Genomic DNA, 21,187 nt, shown 5'->3' with positions numbered 1-21,187 from the left:
CCAGAAGGTTGCAAAAGGGATGATGTGACTGCGGCCCCTGTAAATATGAGTGTCTGAACTGTCATCACGTGAACCTGGGGGTGTTAGGACGCTCCTCAATTTGGAAAACAACGATGAATCACTTTTCCCCCCAAACAAATGGCTGTACGTTGAGGACTGCCTTCAAACCACGTCTCTTCTTGCCAAAATCCTAAATGTTTGAGGTTTATATGTTTCAATTTTACCTCGAGCAGAAGCAGAGTCTCTTGTTCTGTCCATTCTCGGCCAGCGTTGGCACTTTTGCTCTGGAAGGAGAAAATAATGATTTATACAAATGTAATTTGTATGTATAAAATCTCTCTCTCTCTCTCTCTTCTTAGCTATCAACCCCATTGCTCTCTATCATCTGTCCATCTATTTATCCTGTCATCTATGTATCTATGTAGGTATCCATCTGCCAACCTACCCACCCTGCCCAGCATCTACCTACCAATCTTATCTCTCATCTATCATTCATCCACCATCCATCCATCCATCCATCTATCTCTCTCTATCATCTATCAATCTCTACTATCTATCTATCTATCTATCTCTATCTATCTATCTCTACTATCTATCTATCCATCCATCTATATCTATCTCTCTATCCATCCATCCATCCATCCATCTCTATCAATCTTTCAATCTATCATCTCTCAATCTCTCTTTCTCTCTCTTTATTTTCTCTCCATCATTGCTCAATCTCTCTATTCTTTTTCTCTCTATTATCGTTCTCTCTATCTCTCATCTCTCAATCTCTATCTATCTATGCCAATCTGTCTCTCTCTCTCGTCATCATCCATTCACCCACCCACCACCTCTCCCTCTGCGTGTGTGTGTTTGTGTTTGTGTGGGTGAATCATCCATCTAATTTACAGATTTCTCATCTCCCTCCCTCAGCCTGGGAGCAAATACTTCCTTATTTAACCAATAACAATTTCACACATTAGTCAGTTCAGTCCGCACATTATTATTTATTTATTTTTTAAATTTAAATCGTTAAATTAAGATTGTTTAAATTCAAATGATCCCCTGAGACCATCTGTTTCTCCACCTCAGCAACTTCCAGGGGCAGGAATCCCAGCAATCGAAGGCAGCTTTCTAAAACGTTTGCTGAGGTCTAGAAACTCTCCCCAAGAGAGGAAGTTAAAGGCAGCAAGTGGGGAGCAATTGGGGTGGGAAAGGCCATGCCTTGCCTTGGCCAAGGTTTTCTTGGAGTAGATGTCCGTGCGGAGGCCAAAGTTCTGCAGATCTGTGGGTTTCTCTTTGTTTTTCTCCGGGAAGTTCAGCATCTGTTGGGAAGCTGGGATCTAAGATTAAAAAATAAAAGGCAGAATAATGAGAAGGGACAAAAAAAGCATTTGAAGACCTTAAGGAGGAGACCAAGCCCACTCTCAGTGCACGTAAGGAGATACACACAAAGTTCTTAGAATGTGCCATGTCACAAGTGTGTATCACTACTACTACTACGACCGGTCAGTGTTCCCAAAGAGCCTTCTCACTTCCTCACCCGTTAAAAAAATACAATAATATTTTTTTCCACATCACAAATACCCATCGTAAGTGAGGGTTCATATCTTAAGTTAGGAAGAGGCACCTTGACCACTTGAAGATGGGTGGACCTGAACTAAGATTTCCCAGTCAAACATGGTCTCGATGGTCCAGCAAATGGTTGCCAAATATGTTGAGAAGTTCTCATTTCCTTCCCTCCCTCCCTTCCACTCATCTACCCAGTTCTTTCTCCACCTTGACCATTTGAAGATGGGTGGATTTCAACTCCTCAAACTGCTCAGCCAGCTATGGTCTCTGGTGGCCCAGCCCACCAGACCTCTCCATTAAAAACAGCTGAACCCAACAACGTCTCCGAGATGTCTTCTCCACAGGTTGTTTCCAGGGTTCCTACTGTTATCTCCCCACAACCACCAGCCAGAGGGCTGGACTCAGGGTTGGGAAGACCCTCTCAGTAGGGGGTCTGAGGAACCTCCTTGTGGCACACCACCTTCCCCCTGGATGAACAGGTATGAAACCAGGTGGGCAGGACCCCGTTTTCATCAAGAGACCCACCGGAAGGAGAAGAAGGAGGGTTACCTGAGCGGTCCGCAGGTGGAGCGGCATGAGCCCTGAGGGGGTGTCCGCCAGCACGTTGAAGTGGGGGGTGGGCGGGGGTCCCATGGCCATGGGCCGGCTTTCTGGGTCCACTTGGTAATTGATCAGCCCCCACTGCTCCAGAAAGGCGTGGACCCTGCAAGGACAAGAGGGAAGGGGGGTGAAAAAGGGGGCGAGAAGACTCGTGGGGGACCAGCACAAGGAGGAAGCGAGATCACGTTACTCGGAGGTGGCTGGGAAGACCCCAATTGGGTGGGTGGGGGGCGTTTATGGACCCCTGAGGCAGCCTTCTCAACCGTGGCTGCTTCCAGATGGGTGGGATTCAGCCATCCCGTGTTCCTCAGTCAATACGGCCACTGTTCAGAGAGCTGGGAGTTGAAGTCCATCTGTAGCCAGGCTGCCCTGGACTTCACTAGCTGTGATGGAAATTTTCTGGATTCCCAGGAGGGAGGGTCCTCTGGAATGTGGCCTCCCCCCTTATGGGGATCAATACCACGGTCCACCCCAGCTGTTCTGAGGGTCGTTACAACCCAAAATGTTGCAGTGGTCGAGCTACTATGCCCAAGGGCAGGTCGTCCTCCGAGATACAACCCTCCCAGCGTCCTCTGTCAAGTGGGATGGGATGGACAGGGGAGATTAGTAGGGGCCCTGCGGTTGGTTGCAAGGAGGAAGGCCTGGGGGCTGTAGCTTCCAAAATGGGGCCATTAGTAACCTAGATTTTAGAGGTGGAAAACAAGGAAAAAAGTATTCTGAACCAAATGGTGCAGTGATATATTATTTAATAAAATAATAGTGTAGCAGAATAGACTTTTTACAAACATGTACACTTCTTATAAACTTCAAACTTGACACCTTTAAGACTAGTGGACTTCAACTCCCAGAATCCCATGTCAGGCTACATGGGGTGATTAGAAGACAAAAACAGCCCCGTTTCTGCAAAAAAACCAGGCTGTTCTTCGCCTGCTTTTTCACAAAAACGGAGGCATTTTTGCTGTTCCCCAGCACCCCAGAGCTCTCTGCAGACAGGGGGTGGGGGTGGTGGGGTGGTGCTTTGGGACAGGAAAAATGGCTGCATTCAGTGTATAAGACGCACCAACATTTCCACCTTCTTTTGGGGGGGGGGCAGTGGGGAGAAGGTGAGTCTTATACTCCGAAAAATATGTTAGCTTTCTCTGTGGAAAGAGGAAGCCGTTTAAGTGACCGGTTGTATCTTGAAGGCTGTCTAAACTTCACTCCGTGTTCTGGAATGCGGCCCCTCCCTTCTGGGAATCCTGACCACAATCCACTCCAGTAGCCAAGTTCCCAGTTTAATTCCCATTTATTCTTTTTCCAGAAATATTCTCCAGTCAACAAAAGGACGGAATATCCTGCTGGCCTTCCATGGATCACCCCAGTTTATTTCCGGGGTCCCCTTCCACTCCCCACCCCCTTTCCCAGGCAGAACTGAGGTGAGACTTTCCTGGACTGAAGACCCTCCATGAATGACTTACCTCATGACCGCACAAACGTCGCCGGTCAAGTTTCTTCGGCAGGCCGTGCTGGTCAAATATTCCTGAGGGTTCAAGCGGTAGGTGTCAATCATGAAATTGCGGTACGCTAGGTATCTGGGAAAGACAAACGACCATCAGGACACAATCAGACAACAAGTGAAGACAAGCTTGTGGGTTAAGAGTCTACCTGTATGTTAAGAGGGTTGGACAGAAAAATAATATCTTCGCTTCAAAGGGCAGGACTAGAGGTCAAGCATAGGGATATTTTGTATGTTTGCAGAAATATATGAATCTTCTGTTTTTGATGAAAGGGATTTTTCATAAGGACTCATGGAAATGTATAATCTCTTATAAATCCAAAGACCTGGGAATCAAAAACGATTTATTATATCTGGGTAATTATTGTTTTGACACTTTGTCAACTTTTATTGTTCTTTGTAACATAAAAATTTGGGGGGGGAAAGAGGGTTGGACAGTGGGGTCTTGGGTGTTCTCTGAGCTGAGTGGGTTCCCTTGCAGAGGTTTCTTGACCCAACCAGGGGACGTCATCAGTGACAGTAGGGAGGGAGGGTGAAGGAAAGGACTGTGGGGGTCCTCTGTGGTCTCTGAACTTGGAGGCTTTTTTACAGACATTTCTTGACCTAACTAGGGAACATCATCAGGGTTAGAAGGGAGTGGGGTTTGTGGAAAGGAGGAAGAGCCAGAAGGACTTGGGGCTCTTTGAGCTTCCTGCAGACGTTTAATGACCCTACTAGGGAACATCAGCGCTAAGGAGTGGGGAGAAGGAGGAGCAGGAGGAGGAGGAGGAAGAAGGGAAGGAGGAAGGGGGCCTGGGGCTCTCTGAATTTGGCAGACTTGTTTTGCAGACCCTACTAGGTAATGTCATCAGTCCTAGAAGGAATGGGAGGGTTGTAGGAAGGAGGAGAAAGGAGGCGATGGTGCTTTTGTTTCTCTAACTTACATTTCCGGAGTCTTGGACTTGTTCTTCCCATTGAAGAACTCGGGAAGAGCCCGGCGTTCGATGACATGGATGCTGGAAGAAGAAGAAACGAAAGAGGACAGGGTCAGCCTCCCCTTCAGTTCCACCTTCGGAGTCCAAAAGGCAAAGGCACCGAGCCACCAAGACGACCTTGCCCACTCCTTGGCTAGGGCTGCAAACAAGCCCTGGGTCAACTTCTTGTGAAAAGGCTAGCATGGGGCATAAGCCACGGCTGCAGAGATGGGCACAGCAGGAGGAGCCTAAAGCTGACAACTGACTGATTCCTGGACTTCCGCCACTCTGTATACAAAAAGCCTCTTCGTGTTGATGATTATAACAATTATAAATTTGAGCACAAATCAATCAATAAATAAGAATGTAAATGTTTGTTCAAAATCTTAAATCTCCCAAAGTTCTTCACCGATTGCTTTGAAATTTTGACACAACATTGCATTCAATTACCTATGTGTGGTTTGAATCTACACCCAGATTGCTTCTCACAGGGACAATTATATGCTGCATATAAGAGAGGGTCCGCACCTTGGGCCTCCTTCTCGACCCACAGCTGACTTTAGAACATCATCTTTCGGCTGTGGCAAGGAGGGCATTTGCCCAGGTCCACCTGGTGCACCAGTTGTGGCCCTATTTGGTCGGGAGTCCTTGCTCAAGGTCACTCATGCCCTCATCACCTCGAGGTTCGATTACTGTAACGCTCCCTACATGGGGCTACCTTTGAAGAGTGTTTGGAAACTTCAGGTCGTGCAGAATGCAGCTGCGAGAGCAATCATGGGCTTCCCAAGGTATGCCCATGTCACACCAACACTCCATAGTCTGCATTGGCTGCCGATCAGCTTCCGGTCACAATTCAAAGTGTTGGTTATGACCTATAAAGCCCTACATGGCATTGGACCAGATTACTAATGGGACTGCCTTCTGCCACATGAGTCCCAGCAGCCGTTCAAGTCCCACAGAGTCGGCCTTCTCCAGGTCCCGTCAACCAGACAAGGGCCTAGGGGAAGAGCCTTCTCTGTGGGGGGCCCGGCCCTCTGGAATCAGCCCCCCCCCCCGAGATTCGTACTACTCCCACCCTTCTTGCCTTCCGCAACAGCCAGGCCTGGGGCAATTAAATCTGCCCTCCCCGACTAATAATTGTGATACATGGTGTGATTGTACTGTTTGATTGAATAATACATAGGTGTTTTAGCTATAGTTTTTTTTTAATATATTAGATTTGTACTCTATGCTGTGTTTTTATATTTGCTCTGTGAGCCACCCCGAGTTTTTGGGGAAGGACGGCAAACAAATCTAATTAATAATAACAACAACAACAACAACGATGATGTTCTAGAGTCAGCAAACCAGACTGAGCCACAGCAACACGTGGTGGGTACAGCTAGTAAGAAATTTAATCTAGTTCCTTGCAGACGTTTTGTGACCTGACTAGGCGACATCATCAGGGCTGGAAGGGGCTGCATACACAAAGTGAGCGAAGTGCTCTTCCCTTTTAGGACTGACGATGTAGCTGGATCGTGAGACATCTGGCAAGAAAACAATACAGCCCCAAGGATATCAAAGTCCTCCTCCTCCTCCTCTCCACAACCCTCCCTCCTTCTAGCACTGATGTTGTTACTTGGTTTGGTAACGAAACATCTGCAAAGAAAGAGCCAAGCTCAGAAAGCACCCAGGACCCCCACAGTCCCCTTCCTCTCTCCTTCCTTCTAGCAGTGATGCTGTTCCCTAGTTGGGCCATGAAATGTCTGCCACGGGACTGAGGGACCCCCCCAGCCCCCCCCCCAGTCCTCCTCCTCTCCCTTCTCTCCAACTCTTCCTCCCTCCACTAGCCCCACTCGGATTTGGTGGGTCCATTCGTGGGTGGGTGTGGGGTGCTCTTTCCCTTCTCCCCCACGGTGACCTTTACCAGTTGTAGTCGAACCAGGAGGCATAGCTGGGGATGATGATGTGGTTGGTCTGTTCGGTGACATTGTCTTCTCCGGTGTCCAGGGACCGTCCCTGGTCCCCTTTGTTGGGATCTTCATCTTCCTGTTGGGCAGGGAAGGGAGAGTCACGCTGGCAAGGAAGGGACATCTAGACCAGGGCTTCTCAACCTCCCTCATGCCGTGGCCCTTTAATACAGTGTTGTGGTGGCCCCCAACCATAAGTCAAGCGCCAGTTCTCCCAACAGAGCTTTAAGCTGATTGGCAGGGAGGTCAGGGGACACCCCTGCTGTCAACGCCTGATTGGTCGGGTTGTAAAAACACGTCCCAAGGCACCAGAATAGAAGCTTTAGTTCCTAACACCAGGGGAAGTTTGTCTCTTCCCAAGGTCTTAGGCGACCCCTGTGGAATGGTCGTTCGACCCCCACCCAAAGGGGTCCTGACCCCCAGGCTGAGAACCACTACTCTAGAGTGTCTGATGGGGAAAAAATTGGAATCCTGATATTGGCATAATATCAGCTTCCATAATATCAGCTTCCATCTTCCTCTTCTCCTTCTTCCTCCTCCTCCTCCCTTCCCCTCCTTTCTCCTACTCCTTTTTTTCTCCTTCTCCGTTTCATTTTTTCTTCTCCTCCTCCTTCTCCTGAGCTGTATGATTTTGGGGGCCCTGTTCTTAAAGAAGGCACTGGAGAGCCTTCATGTAGAGATTATGGGATGGTCTGCTCTCACTCTGAATTGGTGACTAGCAAGACTTGTTTGGCTAAAAGAGAAGATTTGTAGCTCAGAACTGGGCTTTTGGGAGTTCATTTGCAACTCAAATGAAAGCTACTTTATTTGCAATCTTTTATCCAAGATTGAGTTCAGGATCCTCACTGAGGTCCAACGCCTTCGTTTGCGGGGAAGTCCTACCTTCAGGTTGCAAGTTAAAACAAACAAATAAATAAAATATTTCAAAATGAGATTATATTTTATTTTTTAACCCCAAGAAGAAAATTGGCTACCTTCACTCCGGCTGTCATTGTCTCTTCGTCTTGTTCATCTGCAAAACAAGAACACAACGGGAGGTGGTTTGTGTCACTCTCACACAACTTCTCTGTTGTTTTATGTCGCAGGAGGGTGTGCCACGTTGGAGCGTGGGCATCTCTGTGGCCCTCCATTCTGCAGGAAGTCCTCGACAGAGCCCAGCATTTCATTTGCTAAGTGGCATCATGCTTAACTGAACTGTGCTGGCCACGGTTTTTAAGTGAATCCCTAAAGTTGTTCGGTTAATTATAGAGTCATTAAATGAATCCTGCTTGTCGGAAGGTCGCAAGAGGGGGTCGCACGACCCCAGGACCATTGTTAACATTTACACTGCGATGGTCGTTAAGGGTGAAAAATGGTCCCAAGACACTTCTTAGTGCTGTTGCAATGTTGAATGTTCGCTAAATGGCAGTTGAAAAACAGGAAGCCGGGATAAAGTTGGACTCACCAAGATCTGCGACGGTGCCTCCTTTGACCGGCGTATTTTCGCTGTCCTTCTTCGGATTGACTGCAAAAAACACCAAAAGAAAACAAAACAAATCGTTCATTTTTAAATGATAAATATTTATTTTTATTTATTTTATACATCAAAAATAGATGTCGGTTGCAAAGGTCTGGATTATGATCACGTGACTGCAGCGGTCGTTAAGCGTGGAAAAGGATCCTAAGTCAAACTTTTGTTGGCCAACACTTGGCCAATAAAAAATTCTATTCTATCTATTAAAGTGCCGTTTCAATCTTGAATGGGCAGCTGTAAGTCAAGGACTGCCTGGATTATGTAAACAAGAGAGGGGGTCCCTCCTAACTTGGCAGGCATCCTAGATCAGCAACCCAGCAGTCAACAAACACTCCAATCACAGAACTACCAAGGGGGGGGGGGGTGAAACCCCACATCCCACTCCATGACACCCCTTCCCTGCTGATGGTGCTCCCTAGTTGGGTCACTTCAAATCGTGCAGAATGCAGCTAGATATGCCCAGGTCTTGTCAACACTCCGCAGTCTTCATTGGTTGCCTATCAGTTTCGCGTCACAATTCAAAGTGTTGGTTATGACCTATAAAGCCCTTCATGGCATCGGACCAGAATATCTCCGACGCCGCCTCCTGCCGCACGAATCCCAGCGACCAGTTAGGTCCCACAGAGTGGGCCTTCTCCGGGTCCTGTCGACTAAGCAATGTCGTCTGGCGGGACCCAGGGGAAGGGCCTTCTCTGTGGCGGCCACGGCCCTCTGGAATCAACTCCCCCCAGAGATTAGTACTGCCCCATCCGCCTTGCCTTTCGCAAACTCCTAAAAATCCACCTCTCCCGCCATGCATGGGGGAATTGATTCCCCTCGGCCGCTCCGTTTTATGTATGGCTTGTTTGGGTGGTATGAGTGTTTTTAAATCAAGGGGCTTTAACTGTTTTCCTGTTTTCATCATTGGAATTGCATTTTGTATTCTTGTTGTGAGCCGCTCCGAGTCTTTGGAGAGGGGCGGCATACAAATCTAATATAATAATAATAATAATAATAATAATAATAATGAGACATCTGCAACCCACCCAGCTCAGAGAGCACCAAGGACCCTGCAGCCCTTTTCTTCTCCCTCCTCTTCCCTAAACCCCCCCCCCCTTACTGACTGACAATGTTGGGTCATAAGACAGAACAAAGAGGGGCCTGGGGAGAAACCAATTTGCTTCTCCAGCCAAGCTTTTATTTCGCCCCCCCCCCCCCCCCTCTGGTGCTATATAGCTTTCCTATTTTCAACCCCAAAAAATAGCATTTCTGTGCTAAAAATTCCACACACACACACACACACTACACATTGTTGTGAAGAAAGGGTGGCTCCTAACCTACCTTGCTGCCGGTTCATGGGGGGGGCGGGGGGGGGGGAGAGCCAAAATCAAGATGGCAACCGCAGGCCCAATGCCGTGAACTCGGCTTCTGCACATGCTCAGAAGCAAATGAATAAATAAAACAGAATGAAAAGATGGTGGGGGCCCACGGATCGGCACCAAATGAACCGTGAAGTCACCAGCAGGTTGCTACTGGTTTGGCCGAACCGCCGCTTGGGGATTTCTCGGGCAGTCATGAAACAAATCGCGGCCAATTTTATGACCTTTCGGGACACAAGTTGTTAAGGGAATCGTGGTGGCCGTTCTGCGAGTCACACATCGGCCTACACGAATCCGTGGACTTTGTGGACCAAACGCCAAATGGGACATCGCAACCATCACTAACATTAAGTGGTGGCCCAGCCCCGAATTTTGATTCCGTGGAGGTAAGAGAGCAGAAACCTACGCTACCAACGTCTCGCTGGGAATTTTGGTCTTTTAAGTCCAGAACGAAGCCTGTCTAGAGAACCCCAAAATCAGAAGCTTTAAAAGTGGGGGAAATTCTGGGCCGATGGGGGTGGGGGGGGTGGGAGAAGAAACGTGGTGGAGGAAACGGGGGAGACAGCTGTGTGGGCCATGTGGTGCGATTTGTGTGTGTTGCGACGCACCGTTTTTGGGAAGGGCCACCTCCTCAACATTCGGCACTGGGGTGGGGTCCTCCATGTCCTTGGTCAGGTCATCCTGTTCCTCCTCTTCTTTCTGACCACGTCGCTTCCCATAGAGGCTGGCTTGTCTGGCAGGGGAGTGGGGCGGGGGGGGGGGAGGTAGACAAAAGGAGAAGACCACCTTTAAGTGACCATTTTCTGCAAAAGGGGATGAATTCTGGGTTAGGGTTTCTGCCCCTCCCCCCTCTGGTCAACCTGAAGATGGGAGGGCTTCAACTCTCAAAAGAGCTCCCAGTAAGTACGAGGGTGAGTCAAAAAGTACAGTGATACCTTGTCTTACAAACCCCTCGTCATACAAACTTTTCGAGATACAAACCGGGGTTTATGATTTTTTTGCCTCTTCTTACAAACTATTTTCACCTTACAAACCCACCATTGACACTGGGATGCCCCACCTCCGGACTTCCGTTGCCAGTGAAGCACCCGTTTTTGCACTGCTGGGATTCCCCTGAGGCTCCCCTCCATGGGAAACCCCACCTCCGGACTTCCGTGTTTCTGTGATGCTGCAGGGGAATCCCAGCAGCACAAAAACGGGCGCTTCACTGGGTACGGAAGTCTGGAGGTGGGGTTTCCCAGCGAAGGGAGCCTCAGTGAAATCGCAACATTGCAAAAACACAGAGGTCCAGAGGTGGGGTTTCGAGGACTTCGGTGTCTTGCAATGCTGCGATTTCACTGATGCTCCCTTCGCTGGGAAACCCCACCTCCAGACTTCCGTTGCCAGCAAAGCGCTTGTTTTTGCACTGTTGGGATTCCCCTGCTGGGATTCTCCTGCAGCATCCAAAAACACGGAAGTCCAGAGGTGGGGTTTCCCATGGTGGGAAGCCTCAGGAGAAACCAAGCAGCTCAAAAGCCTGTGATTCGGCTGGCAAGAGGGGTGAATTTTGGGCTTGCACGCATTAATCGCTTTTCCATTGATTCCTATTGGAAACACTGTTTCGTCTTACAAACTTTTCACCTTAAGAACCTCGTCCCAGAACCAATTAAGTTTGTAAGATGAGGTATCACTGTAATGCCATTTTTTTTATTTCAGATGAAGTTTCTGATAAAAAATACCTGAATTTTCCCCCAGTTATAAATGATCATATCATTCGTGCCCTGAAACAGTTTGTGTCTTACTTCTCAGGTGTGTAAGGAAAATGTGAAACGGCTGCCCCCTTAGAGTGGCCTCCAAGACAAACAGGCATTGGCTGAATTCCGTGTTACGGAGAGGGAAGCACTCGCAGAGGATGACAAAACGTGTTTGAGGACAACACTTTAGATTACAGCCATGTATGCAGGTGGGGCCGTCGTCTGAATGATGAAACAGTGGAGACTTGGAGAGGCAAACATTATTCCAGTGACCAGGAAGTGAACATTGCAGTGAATAAATTTTACGAGGCAGGGACGCATGCTCTTTTCGAAGGTGGAACACTGCTATTGAGAGAAAGGGTTCAGCGATGTGATCCACAGAGGATCGGCTTCATTTTGATGTATGCTACATGTTCCTGTGTGGGCAATTACACCTGTCCTAAATAAAATGGCACTACTTTTTGACTCAGCTCAGTATGTTGAGAAACATCTATTTCTCTGTCTTTTCATCCCTCTATCTATCCATCCCTCCATGTTTTTCAGCCTGGCCAATTGGAACACAGATAAGACGGTTATTTCCAGAGTCCTTCAGCCAGGATGTTGAAAAATATCTTCTCTCTCTCTCCGTTTCTCCATCCATCTCTATCTATTATTCACCAACCCACCTCTCCATTCATCCATCTCCCCACCCAGGTGTCTCTCAAACAGGGCACCTGGAAGATGGTTAAGACAGAAAGATGACAGATAACATGGTAAGTGAGCAATGGATAGAGTGACAGATGGCTTGCGGGTGAGATAACTCATCAGATCAACCGATGACAGGCAGATGTCTTGATGAAGGGTCCCGTTCTGACTGATTAGCTGAGACTGGAGGGAACAAACGCACCATTCTCCACTTTGTGAGTTGGCAGGTCCTCTCCTATCTCCTCAGTTATGTTCACCACAAAGTCACGGCTACTTGATCGATAATTCAATCTGTCCTGTTAGTACTCTGTACATAACCAGATGGGCTTGGCAATATATAACGCAAACCAACGATGGATGCTTACACGTATTAGAATGCTATTGCTTTTAGAGGTAGTGCTATGGGTTGCCACAAGAGGGAGCCAGAAGCCCGATTCTCTCTCTCTCAGCTATTCTCTGCTGTTCATTGCTATTGGTGGCTTGTCATTGTGACTATGCGGTGGAAGTGTGTGGTCAAAGGATGGTTTATGTCAGTGTTTCCCAACCTTGGCAACTTGAACGCTGGCTGGGGGATTCTGGGAGTTGAAGTCCAAATATCTTCAAGTTGCCAAGGTTGGGAAACACTGGTTTATGTGTTTGAAAGCTAAGCAAGTAACACTTATAATTTTGTATATGTATTGACTGATTTAATTGTGTATGACTTCTTGACTAAGATATTTGCCAAAATAAATACCATATTTTTCGGAGTATAAGACGCACCTTAGTTTTTAGGGACCAAAATGGGGGAAAAAATCTGTTTATCAGGTATTCATCTGACTAGTGTCCTTAGTCAGCACATTGTCCCCTGGTTAGGGCTTTAAAAAAACTTTATTCAGAGAGAGTAAGAATGAAAGAGCTTGCAAGCCAGTAAGAACCTGGAAGAAAAACATTTTCCAGGTTAGCACCTGGAAAAAACCATTTGGAGCAAAGAGAACAGTGGAAAAAACCCTGGAAAGACTTAGGGCTTGGAAAACGTTCTTAGCAGAGAGTAACAATGAAAGAGCTTGCAAGCTGGCAAGAATTGGGAACATCGTTAGCAGCTAGTTAGGACTGGGGGAGGAGCTACATTCAGAGTATAAGATGCACCCTAATTATTAGCCTCTTTTTAGGGAGGAAAAAAGTGTGTCTTATACTCCGAAAAAAATACAGTTGTATTTTATGTATTTAATGTGTCTGGATAGTATTACTGAATTATTACTAGTATCTCTGGGTTATCATCTGGATATCTGCAAAACCTCCACGTTTCCTCTCTGTATCTTTGACTACTAAGAGATTAATCTGTACACTCCTTAACTCTTAACATATCCATCCATCTTCTGGTCCTCTTCATCATCTTTCTTCTTCCTCCCCCTCCTCATCCACCCACCCATCCAAGGGCCATACCCCTTCTTGCCAACTTTCTTCCTGGATTCCACTGGGGTGGGAGGCGGTGGGGGCGAAGGAGAGGCCTTCCTCTTCCGGGTCCCGGCAGCTGCCTTTCTATCTCGCCGCTCGGGGCTGTGGACCGGCTGTTGAAAGGAAGAAAGAGACATGGTCCAAAAAGACTCCCCTTCCCCAGCACCCATCGTCCACGTGTGTCTCATTCCAGTGGCTGCTTCTCGAGTGCTGCCTTGGAAAAGGACCCAGAACCCTCGGCAGGTTCGAAAAGGGGCTTTGAGGAAAGGCGAGATGTGCATGAGGGTCACCACTCTGTGCAGAATTGCTTCAGGGTCCCATCATGGCCCTATTTGGACCGGGAGTCACTGTTCACAGTCACTCATGCCCTCACCACCTCGAGGCTCGACTACTGCCACGCTCTCTACATGGGGCTACCTTTGAAGAGTGTTCAGAAACTTCAGATCGTGCAGAATGCGGCTGCGAGAGCAGTCATGGGCTTTCCCAGATATGCCCATGTTTCATCAAAACACCGCGGCCTGCATTGGTTGCCGATCAGTTTCCGGTCACAATTCAAAGTGTTGGTTATGACCTATAAAGCCCTTCATGGCATCGGACCAGAATACCTCTGGAACCGCCTTCTGCTGCACAAATACCAGCCACTGATTAGGTCCCACAGAGTTGGCCTTCTCCGGGTCCCGTCGACTAAACAATGTCGGTTGGCGGGACCCAGGGGAAGAGCCTTCTTTGTGCGTCCCCGGCCCTCTAGAATCAACTCCCCCTGGAGATTAGGACTGCCCCACCCTTTCGCAAACTCCTGAAAACACATCTATGTGGCCAGGCATGGGGAAATTGACATACCCCTAGCCGCTATGATGCATGAATGGTTTGTCTGGATTGTCTGGCCGTTTTATATGGGGTTTTAAAAGTTGTTTTTAAAATTGGATTTGTAGATGTATTGTTTGTTGTGAGCCGCTCCGAGTTCTCGGAGAGGGGTGGCATACAAATGTAATAAATTATTATTATAATTATTATGGTGTTGGGTGGTCACCTCCAAAGCACCTCGGTGTTCCCTGAAGGACCTATTTCCCCCAGTTACATCCACCCGACCCACCTGAGCACAGAGGAAGGAGATGTTATGGGTCTCCTATCCTAAGAAGGTCCATCTGGTGGAACGAAGAAAGGGCTCAGCCACTTATCTAAAGTGGCCCAAATGCCCAGCCAGTGTTTTCGACTGGGGGAGCCTCCTGCAACCCTCTGCCAGGGAAAGAGACCTGGAGAGAGCTGCACGTGGCCCTCTCGAGCCCCATTTTCACTGGCAGAGGCAGCTGCGGGCCAGATCCAGCCCCCAGGCCCTGAATCTGTCACCCATAATCTAGGGTTTCCTGCTAGACCAGGAGATCTACAAGGTGGCTTCCAGTTTTCTTCCCCTCTCCTCCCCCCCTTCCTTCCTTCCTTCCCTCCCTCCCTCCCAAGGGTCCTGAAACTTTTTAAACCATTTTAGACTATTTTATGATCCTTCAGGCTGTTGTGGGGTTGGCTGGACCGGCTGCATGGGTGTGGCTAGATCATGTGATTAGGTGGGCGCAGCCAATTTAACAGTCCATGAAACAATGGAAAGAAATTAAACTTCAATTTGTTTTGCTCTTGGTGGGTGTTTTATTTGCAAGTTTGTTTGCATGTTCCTCTTTTGGCTGCTTTTTCTTTTCACTAATTGCCCCCCCCCCCCCCCCCGTCCTCCCCCCCCCCCCCAGTTGTTTAGGAGTTTTAGTGGCCCAATTCAGAAAACTCAGTTTTGCAGAAATTCTTCTCAGTCCCCAGGAGTTTCAGAAATCTCTCCGTGTCTCTCTTTCTCTCTGTGTGTCTCTTTCCGTCTTCCCTCTTTTTCTCTTTATCTCTGTCTCTCTCTCTCCCCCCATTCTGTCTCTGCCTATCTCTTCCTCTATCTTCTGAGGCGGGGGAGGAGGAGGAGGCAATTCCTCTGCTTGGCCAAAGGGGGGGGGGTCTGAGACAATATGGGCAGGGCAGCCTCGTGATCCTGCACAGGCCGGATTAATGGCTTTGGCCAGCCACATACGGGCCATGGTTTGAGGACCCGTGTTCCGTACAATATTCTTCTTTCAGAATTAAACTTGTCTGGGATGGTTGAGGGTCCTGATGGGGAACCAATGGCACACCTGCCAGAAGTGGGTGGGCGTGTGGACGGGTCAGCTGCTCTCTTCCAGGTTCCGGCGTGTGCACTCACGCGCACACATGCTCCAGTTTCGGCACTCAGTCCTGAAAAGTTAGACTATCACTGGTCTAAGGGCTCCTGCTTGAGTCTGGTGTGAGTGTGTGTGCGTTTGTCCAGAAGGCCTCAAAGGTCCCTTCCAGCCTCTCTTCTTTTCTCCTCTTTTTCTTAGCTTCCCTTCTCCCATCTGTCTTTTCTCTCTCTTCCCTTCTCCCTTTTTAACCCCTCTCCTCTTCCTTCCTTCCTCTTCTCTCCTTCTCTCCTTCCTTCATCCTCTCCTTTTATCTCCCTTCGCTTTTCTCCTTTCTTCTTCTCTTCCATTCTTTCCTTCTTCCCTTTCTCCTTTTTAACCCCTCTCCTCTTCCTTCCTTCTCTTCCCTTTCTTCTCTCCTTCCTTCCTTCATCCTCTCCTTTTATCTCCCTTCGCTTTTCTCTTTTCTTCTTCTCTCCTCTTCCACTCTTCTTCCCTTTCTCCTTTTTAACCTCTTCCTGCCCCCAACTCTTTTTTCTCTTCTCCCCTTTTTTCCTTTCTTCCTCTCTCCTCTCTCTGTCTTCTCTCTCTTCCCTTCTCCTCCTCCTCTCTTTTCCTTTTAACCTCTCTCCTCTTCCTTCTTTCCATTCCTCCCACTGTCACCTGTATCCCAAGAAGCCAAAAGCATCACCTCTTCATTTCTCAGGTAGATCCGCTGTCGAAAGCTGATTGACTTCTTGTTCTCATCCACCAGGTAGTCTTCTTCATTCATCCATTCGTTGAAGACGTCCATGTCAAAGATCCATCGGGCATAAACCTAGACAAACATTCAATAATGTCAGAAGTGTCTTTAAGGATAAGCAGTCCTGGACTTACAACCGCCGTGAAGCCCCAAAATTGTTGTTGCATGTGAGAAATTCGCGAAGGCAGTTTTGCCAAATTTTAGGATTTTTTTCCTGCCACCATTAAATGAAATGCTTGCGGTCGTTAAGTTGTTAAGTGAATCTGGCTCTCCCGCTGACCAGGCTGGTCAGATCACAAAAGCGGATCATGTGGGCCAGAGTTTCCAGCCCCCTCCTCATTTAGGAGAACTTCCCTCTGATGTTTGACAACTTTTGTCATCTTGGGAGTGTAAAACCATATGCTAATTTTTTCTGCCCTGAGAATTCCTAACACTTCAGGCAGGAAGTGGCTGAAAAGCCGAAAAGACAGAGGCACCTTCCACGGCTTCTCAGGAATCGGAGGCTCCTCGATCTCTGCTTCGACTTCGCTCGCATGGACCCAGGTGTCGTAGCTGGAAGGGTTAAAAATAAAAACAGGAGAGGTGGGTGGGTTGGTTAGGCTGCTAAGACAGGATGGAGCACAAGAGACATGGGACACCCTATCCATCTATCTTGTCTGTCTGTCTATCTATGAATCTACCTATGTATCTATGTTTATCCATCCATCCGTACTAACATCTATGTATTCATTTACTATTTATAGATCTTATCCATCCATCATCTATCTATCCCATTTCTACCTTATTTATCTGTCTCTGTCTATCTATCCATCCAATAGTTCTCGTTTATCCATTTATCCATGTAGTATCTATCTATCTATCTATCTATCTATCTATCTATCTATCTATCTATCTATCTATCTATCTATCTATCTACCTACCTACCTACCCTTCCATCTATTATCTATGCATTCATTCATCTAGTATCTATCCATCCATCTACTATCAATCTACCCATCTATCTTTTACAGTATCCATCCATGCATGTAGTATCTATATCCATTCATCTTGTATCTATCTGTCTGTCTGTCTGCCTCTATCTATCTATCTATCTATCTATCTATCTATCTATCCATCCATCCATCCATCCATCCAATCAATTTATTTGCAATTAAATGGTCAAACAAAAAAAATCTAGTGGTCTATCTGCCGTTGGAATTTGGTATTTGTTGTCTTTTTTATTTAATTTTTTTTTAAAAAAAAATAAACCCTGGTAAAATCAACTTAATCACTGCAACTGTTAAGTTACATGGCTGTTCAGCGAATCTTTGATGGTCAGGAGGTCGCGAAAGGGGGTCACATGACCATGGGACAGTGCAACCGTGACAAATACCAGTCAGTGGCCAAGGGTCTGAATTCCGATTGCAGCATTGTGGGGACTCAGCAACAATCATTAAGTGTGGAGAATGGTTGTAAATCACTTTTTTCCTTGCCATTGTAACTTTGTCATAAGTCGAGGACTATGGTCACACTGTATTGCCACGTCCACATGTTTTACCTGTCTGGGTAATATCCCCAGTGTACCAGGACTTGCTTGTCTTTTCTCATCACCGGTCTCAGCCACTCATCTGCCAGGAAGAGAAATAAAATGACACCAGCCCAGTTTATTTATTAATTTATTCCGTACGGCACGGCAGAATCTGACAACCCCGCATAAAATTCACAAAACCAGCATAAAGATGTGTTATTAAAATATAAAACACCAGTTTCAAAAGGCAACGGGATTTTCTTAAGGGTTTTTCCCCCCGTGAAGAGGTTGTGCTTCTCATCCAAGAGTTTTCTGGAGCCATGAAATGAGCTGTTACTCAGAAGGGAGGAAGCATCTCTGGATGAGAAGGGAAACTTCTTCAAGGATAAAAACCAAGGAAGTCCAGTTGCCTTCTGAGAAGAGGAAAAAGCATCTTTGTGATGCCCAAAAACCTGAATGTGAGTGAAACACGACAGTGAGTGAATTTCCTTGTGGTCGCCTGAGCAGTGCAAAAACCTTCTTGGCTGCAGGATGTTTCCTACCCTTTCTCATAGGCTACACCCCCATTTGCATGACTCAGGTGACAGGTAAATCTCCAACGAGTCTCCCAACGGGGCTTTTAAAAAAAATGCCAGTCAGATGCAAGGATTTATATCCCTCCACTCCCCACCATCCAGTCACAGCCGAAGAAGCATCTCAGAGGAGGAGGAGGAGGAGGGAAACGTCTTCAAAGGAACGGAAGAAAACCCAGCTGCCTCTTAAAAATCACCCTTCCTAACAGGGAGGACAGTTGACCAGTGGGACAGCTTGCCTGCCGCCTCCAGACATTGTGGGTGCTCCGTCACTGCAGGCTTTTAGGAAGAAACTGGACAACCATTTGACTGACATGGTATAGGATATCCTGCTCGAGGGGTGGGCTGGGCTAGAAGACCCCCAGGGTCCCTTCCAGCTCTCTGATTCTGTCAGAAAGGACTCAGGAGATGGGAAACGAGGGAGAAATTCTCCCAAGCGCCTAGGGAAACGCTGCCCTCTAGTGGAGGCCAGCTGTAAAAGCCCTGGAGAACATCTGCAGCATCTGCTGACAACCTGATGCCTGAGGTCTTTGCATTCAAGTCACAAGGGTAAAATATGTTATTTTCCAAGGCCCTAGAGGCAAACACCACTTATATTTCAAACGCCAGACTGTTGCAAAGGTGTGTCGAACCTTCATCCAGTGAGGTAGGAACAGGGTATATGTGATGTGTGGCTTTCGACTTGTCGTCTGTGATGGTCCCCTGAGGAGAGAAAGGCACAAAGAGGAATGAATGGCATCTCCTGGTTTTCTTTCCGACGTTTCACAACCCAACTAGAGAACATCACCATTGCTACAAGGGAGTAGGGTGGGTGGAGAGGAGGAAGGAGAGAAGAAAGGTGTAGGTGTTTGTGTGTCTTTTGTTTGTGCTCTCTGGGCAGGGTGGGTTTCTTGACCTAGATAACTAACACCCTCAGTGCTAGAAGGGAGGGTGGGTTGTGGAGAGGAGGAAGAGGAGGAAAAGGACTGCGGGGTCCTTGGTGGTTTTATGAGCCGGGTGGTTTCCTTGCAGATGTTTTAAGACCCTAGGAGGTAATACCACCCATGCTAGGGGGAGGAGGAGGAGGACAGTGGGATTCTTGGTGCTCTGGGCTTAGTGGCTTCCACGCAGATGTTTCATGGCCTCACTAGGTACCACCACCCGTGCTAGAAGGGAGGGGGAGTTGCTGTCTCTTTCTACGCAGCCCCTTCTAACACTGAAGTCGTTGCCTGCTGGTGTCGTGAAACGTCTCCAAGGAAGCAACCAAGGGCCTGGACTGCCCTTGTGAGTGACCAAGGGGGCAGTTTTAAGAGCTCATTATCTCATGCTCTGAATTTGTTCACTGCTCCCAAGAGGAAAACCCCTTGTTGAGCCAAGTGTTCTTGAATCCATTACCTGATGGCGTTTGACAATGTCTTTCAGCTTGTTGGCCACTTTCAGCTCGATGTCCGGAATGAGGTAGATGCTTGGTCTGCTTAGACAGTTATTCTGTGGGGGGGCGGAGGGGGGAGAAGAATAGAGGAGAAATTAAAATGTAGCTAGCGAGGACATTTTTGATTGCAGGAAAAAACAAATGAACAGAAGCTGACTGTAGATCTGTAGGTCAGCGGTTCAAATCTGATCACCGGCTCAAGGTTGAGAGTTCCATCCTTCCGAGGTGGGTAAAAGGAGGACCCGGTGTGTGGGGGGCCCACAGGCTGGCTCTGATTTAAAAAAGAGCTATTGCTAACGTGTTGTAAGCTGCCCTGAGTCTAAGGAGAAGGGTGGCATAAAAATGGAATGAATGAATAAATAAATAAATAAATGCAAAACAACATCATTTGCCTTGCCTGCACTAATGTTTTTTCAATGTTCATGAACATTTCCACGTTTCGGTCCATCCGCGAAGGATTTTGCAAGTCGAATCTCCTCCTGCATGGAAAAATAAGGGAGAAAGAAGAGATTCAGGTGATAAACAGACCCCCCCACTGCTAAGGGAGATGTTGATGAAGTGAGCCCTGCCTCGTTTTGCGACTTTTGTGGTTGTATTTGTCAAAGGAATCACTGCAGTCGTTACGTTAGGAAGCCGGCTGTTAAGTGAACCGGGCTTTCCCCATGAGCTTCACTTGCCAGGTGGTCGTAAAAGGGGATTATGTGACACTCCTGCCCCCCACCCGGGACAAGACAACAGTCATAAACACGAATTGGTTGCCCAACAGTGGAAATGTGGATCCTGTGATTGGGACTACAACGTTCCCGGTTCCTGATTGCTGTATCCAACCCCGAGCCCCCACCCTTTGGCCAAGCGCAGGACGTATGTTTGCAAGGGCCGTCAAAGGGAGGGCTTCTCCTGGGCGGGTGGAGGCCCCAGGGAGCGTCCGTGCAGCCTGTTTTGGGGCTTGGAATGAGAATCGATCAGGAGTCAGGCGAAACTCACTCCTTCCTCTGGATCTGCATAATGTCGGATCCTTTGAACACCCCCCTCCATTTACATAATCCCACAGCTCCAGCAAGGAGAGCGGCAGAAATGGAGGCCGGGGAGGGGGGGCTGTTCAGAGAGTCCCACATTGTACAGATAGAATTAGATAGAGAGATGGAAGAGATAGATAGATAGATAGATAGATAGATAGATAGATAGATAGATAGATAGATAAATTAGATTTGTATGCCGCCACTCTTTGCAGACTCAACTCAAATGCAGCCCCACAGGGGTCTCAAATAGACAGACAGACAGACAGATAGATGAGAGAGAGAGAGAGAGACAGACAGGCAGGCAGGCAGACAGACAAATAGACAGACAGACAGATAGATGAGGGATAGATGATAGATAGAAATGATAGACAGACAGACAGATAGATGACAGATAGATAGATAGATAGAACTGATAGAGAGGGATGATAGAGACGGATGGATAGATGGATAGATAGACAGACAGAGAGAGGAGAGAGAGAG

At 47.7% G+C, this 21,187-nt stretch overlaps 1 protein-coding gene across 1 annotated transcript; it reads right to left on the bottom strand.

Moving 5' to 3' along the window:
- Positions 1-224: 224 nt before the first annotated feature.
- LOC139156173 (SWI/SNF complex subunit SMARCC1-like) lies at positions 225-20,162 on the bottom strand (the record flags this gene model as incomplete). The annotated part of the gene is made up of 16 exons (XM_070731461.1): positions 20,086-20,162; positions 19,652-19,744; positions 18,910-18,979; positions 17,736-17,805; positions 16,675-16,750; positions 16,148-16,273; positions 13,265-13,389; positions 10,034-10,158; positions 7,999-8,058; positions 7,529-7,566; positions 6,512-6,633; positions 4,576-4,647; positions 3,615-3,728; positions 2,107-2,260; positions 1,215-1,328; positions 225-284 (listed from the first exon to the last, which is right to left on the bottom strand). Coding segments are annotated over exons 1-16 (1,470 nt in total), but the record flags the coding sequence as incomplete, so codon positions are not given.
- Between the last annotated feature and the right edge of the window lie 1,025 nt (positions 20,163-21,187).

The sequence above is a fragment of the Erythrolamprus reginae genome, unplaced genomic scaffold (genome assembly GCF_031021105.1).
Source record: "Erythrolamprus reginae isolate rEryReg1 unplaced genomic scaffold, rEryReg1.hap1 scaffold_373, whole genome shotgun sequence".
In the NCBI taxonomy this organism is placed as follows: Eukaryota; Metazoa; Chordata; class Lepidosauria; order Squamata; family Dipsadidae; genus Erythrolamprus; species Erythrolamprus reginae.
Note: the sequence above shows the minus strand (reverse complement) of the source record. Positions and strands in the feature narration are given on the sequence as shown.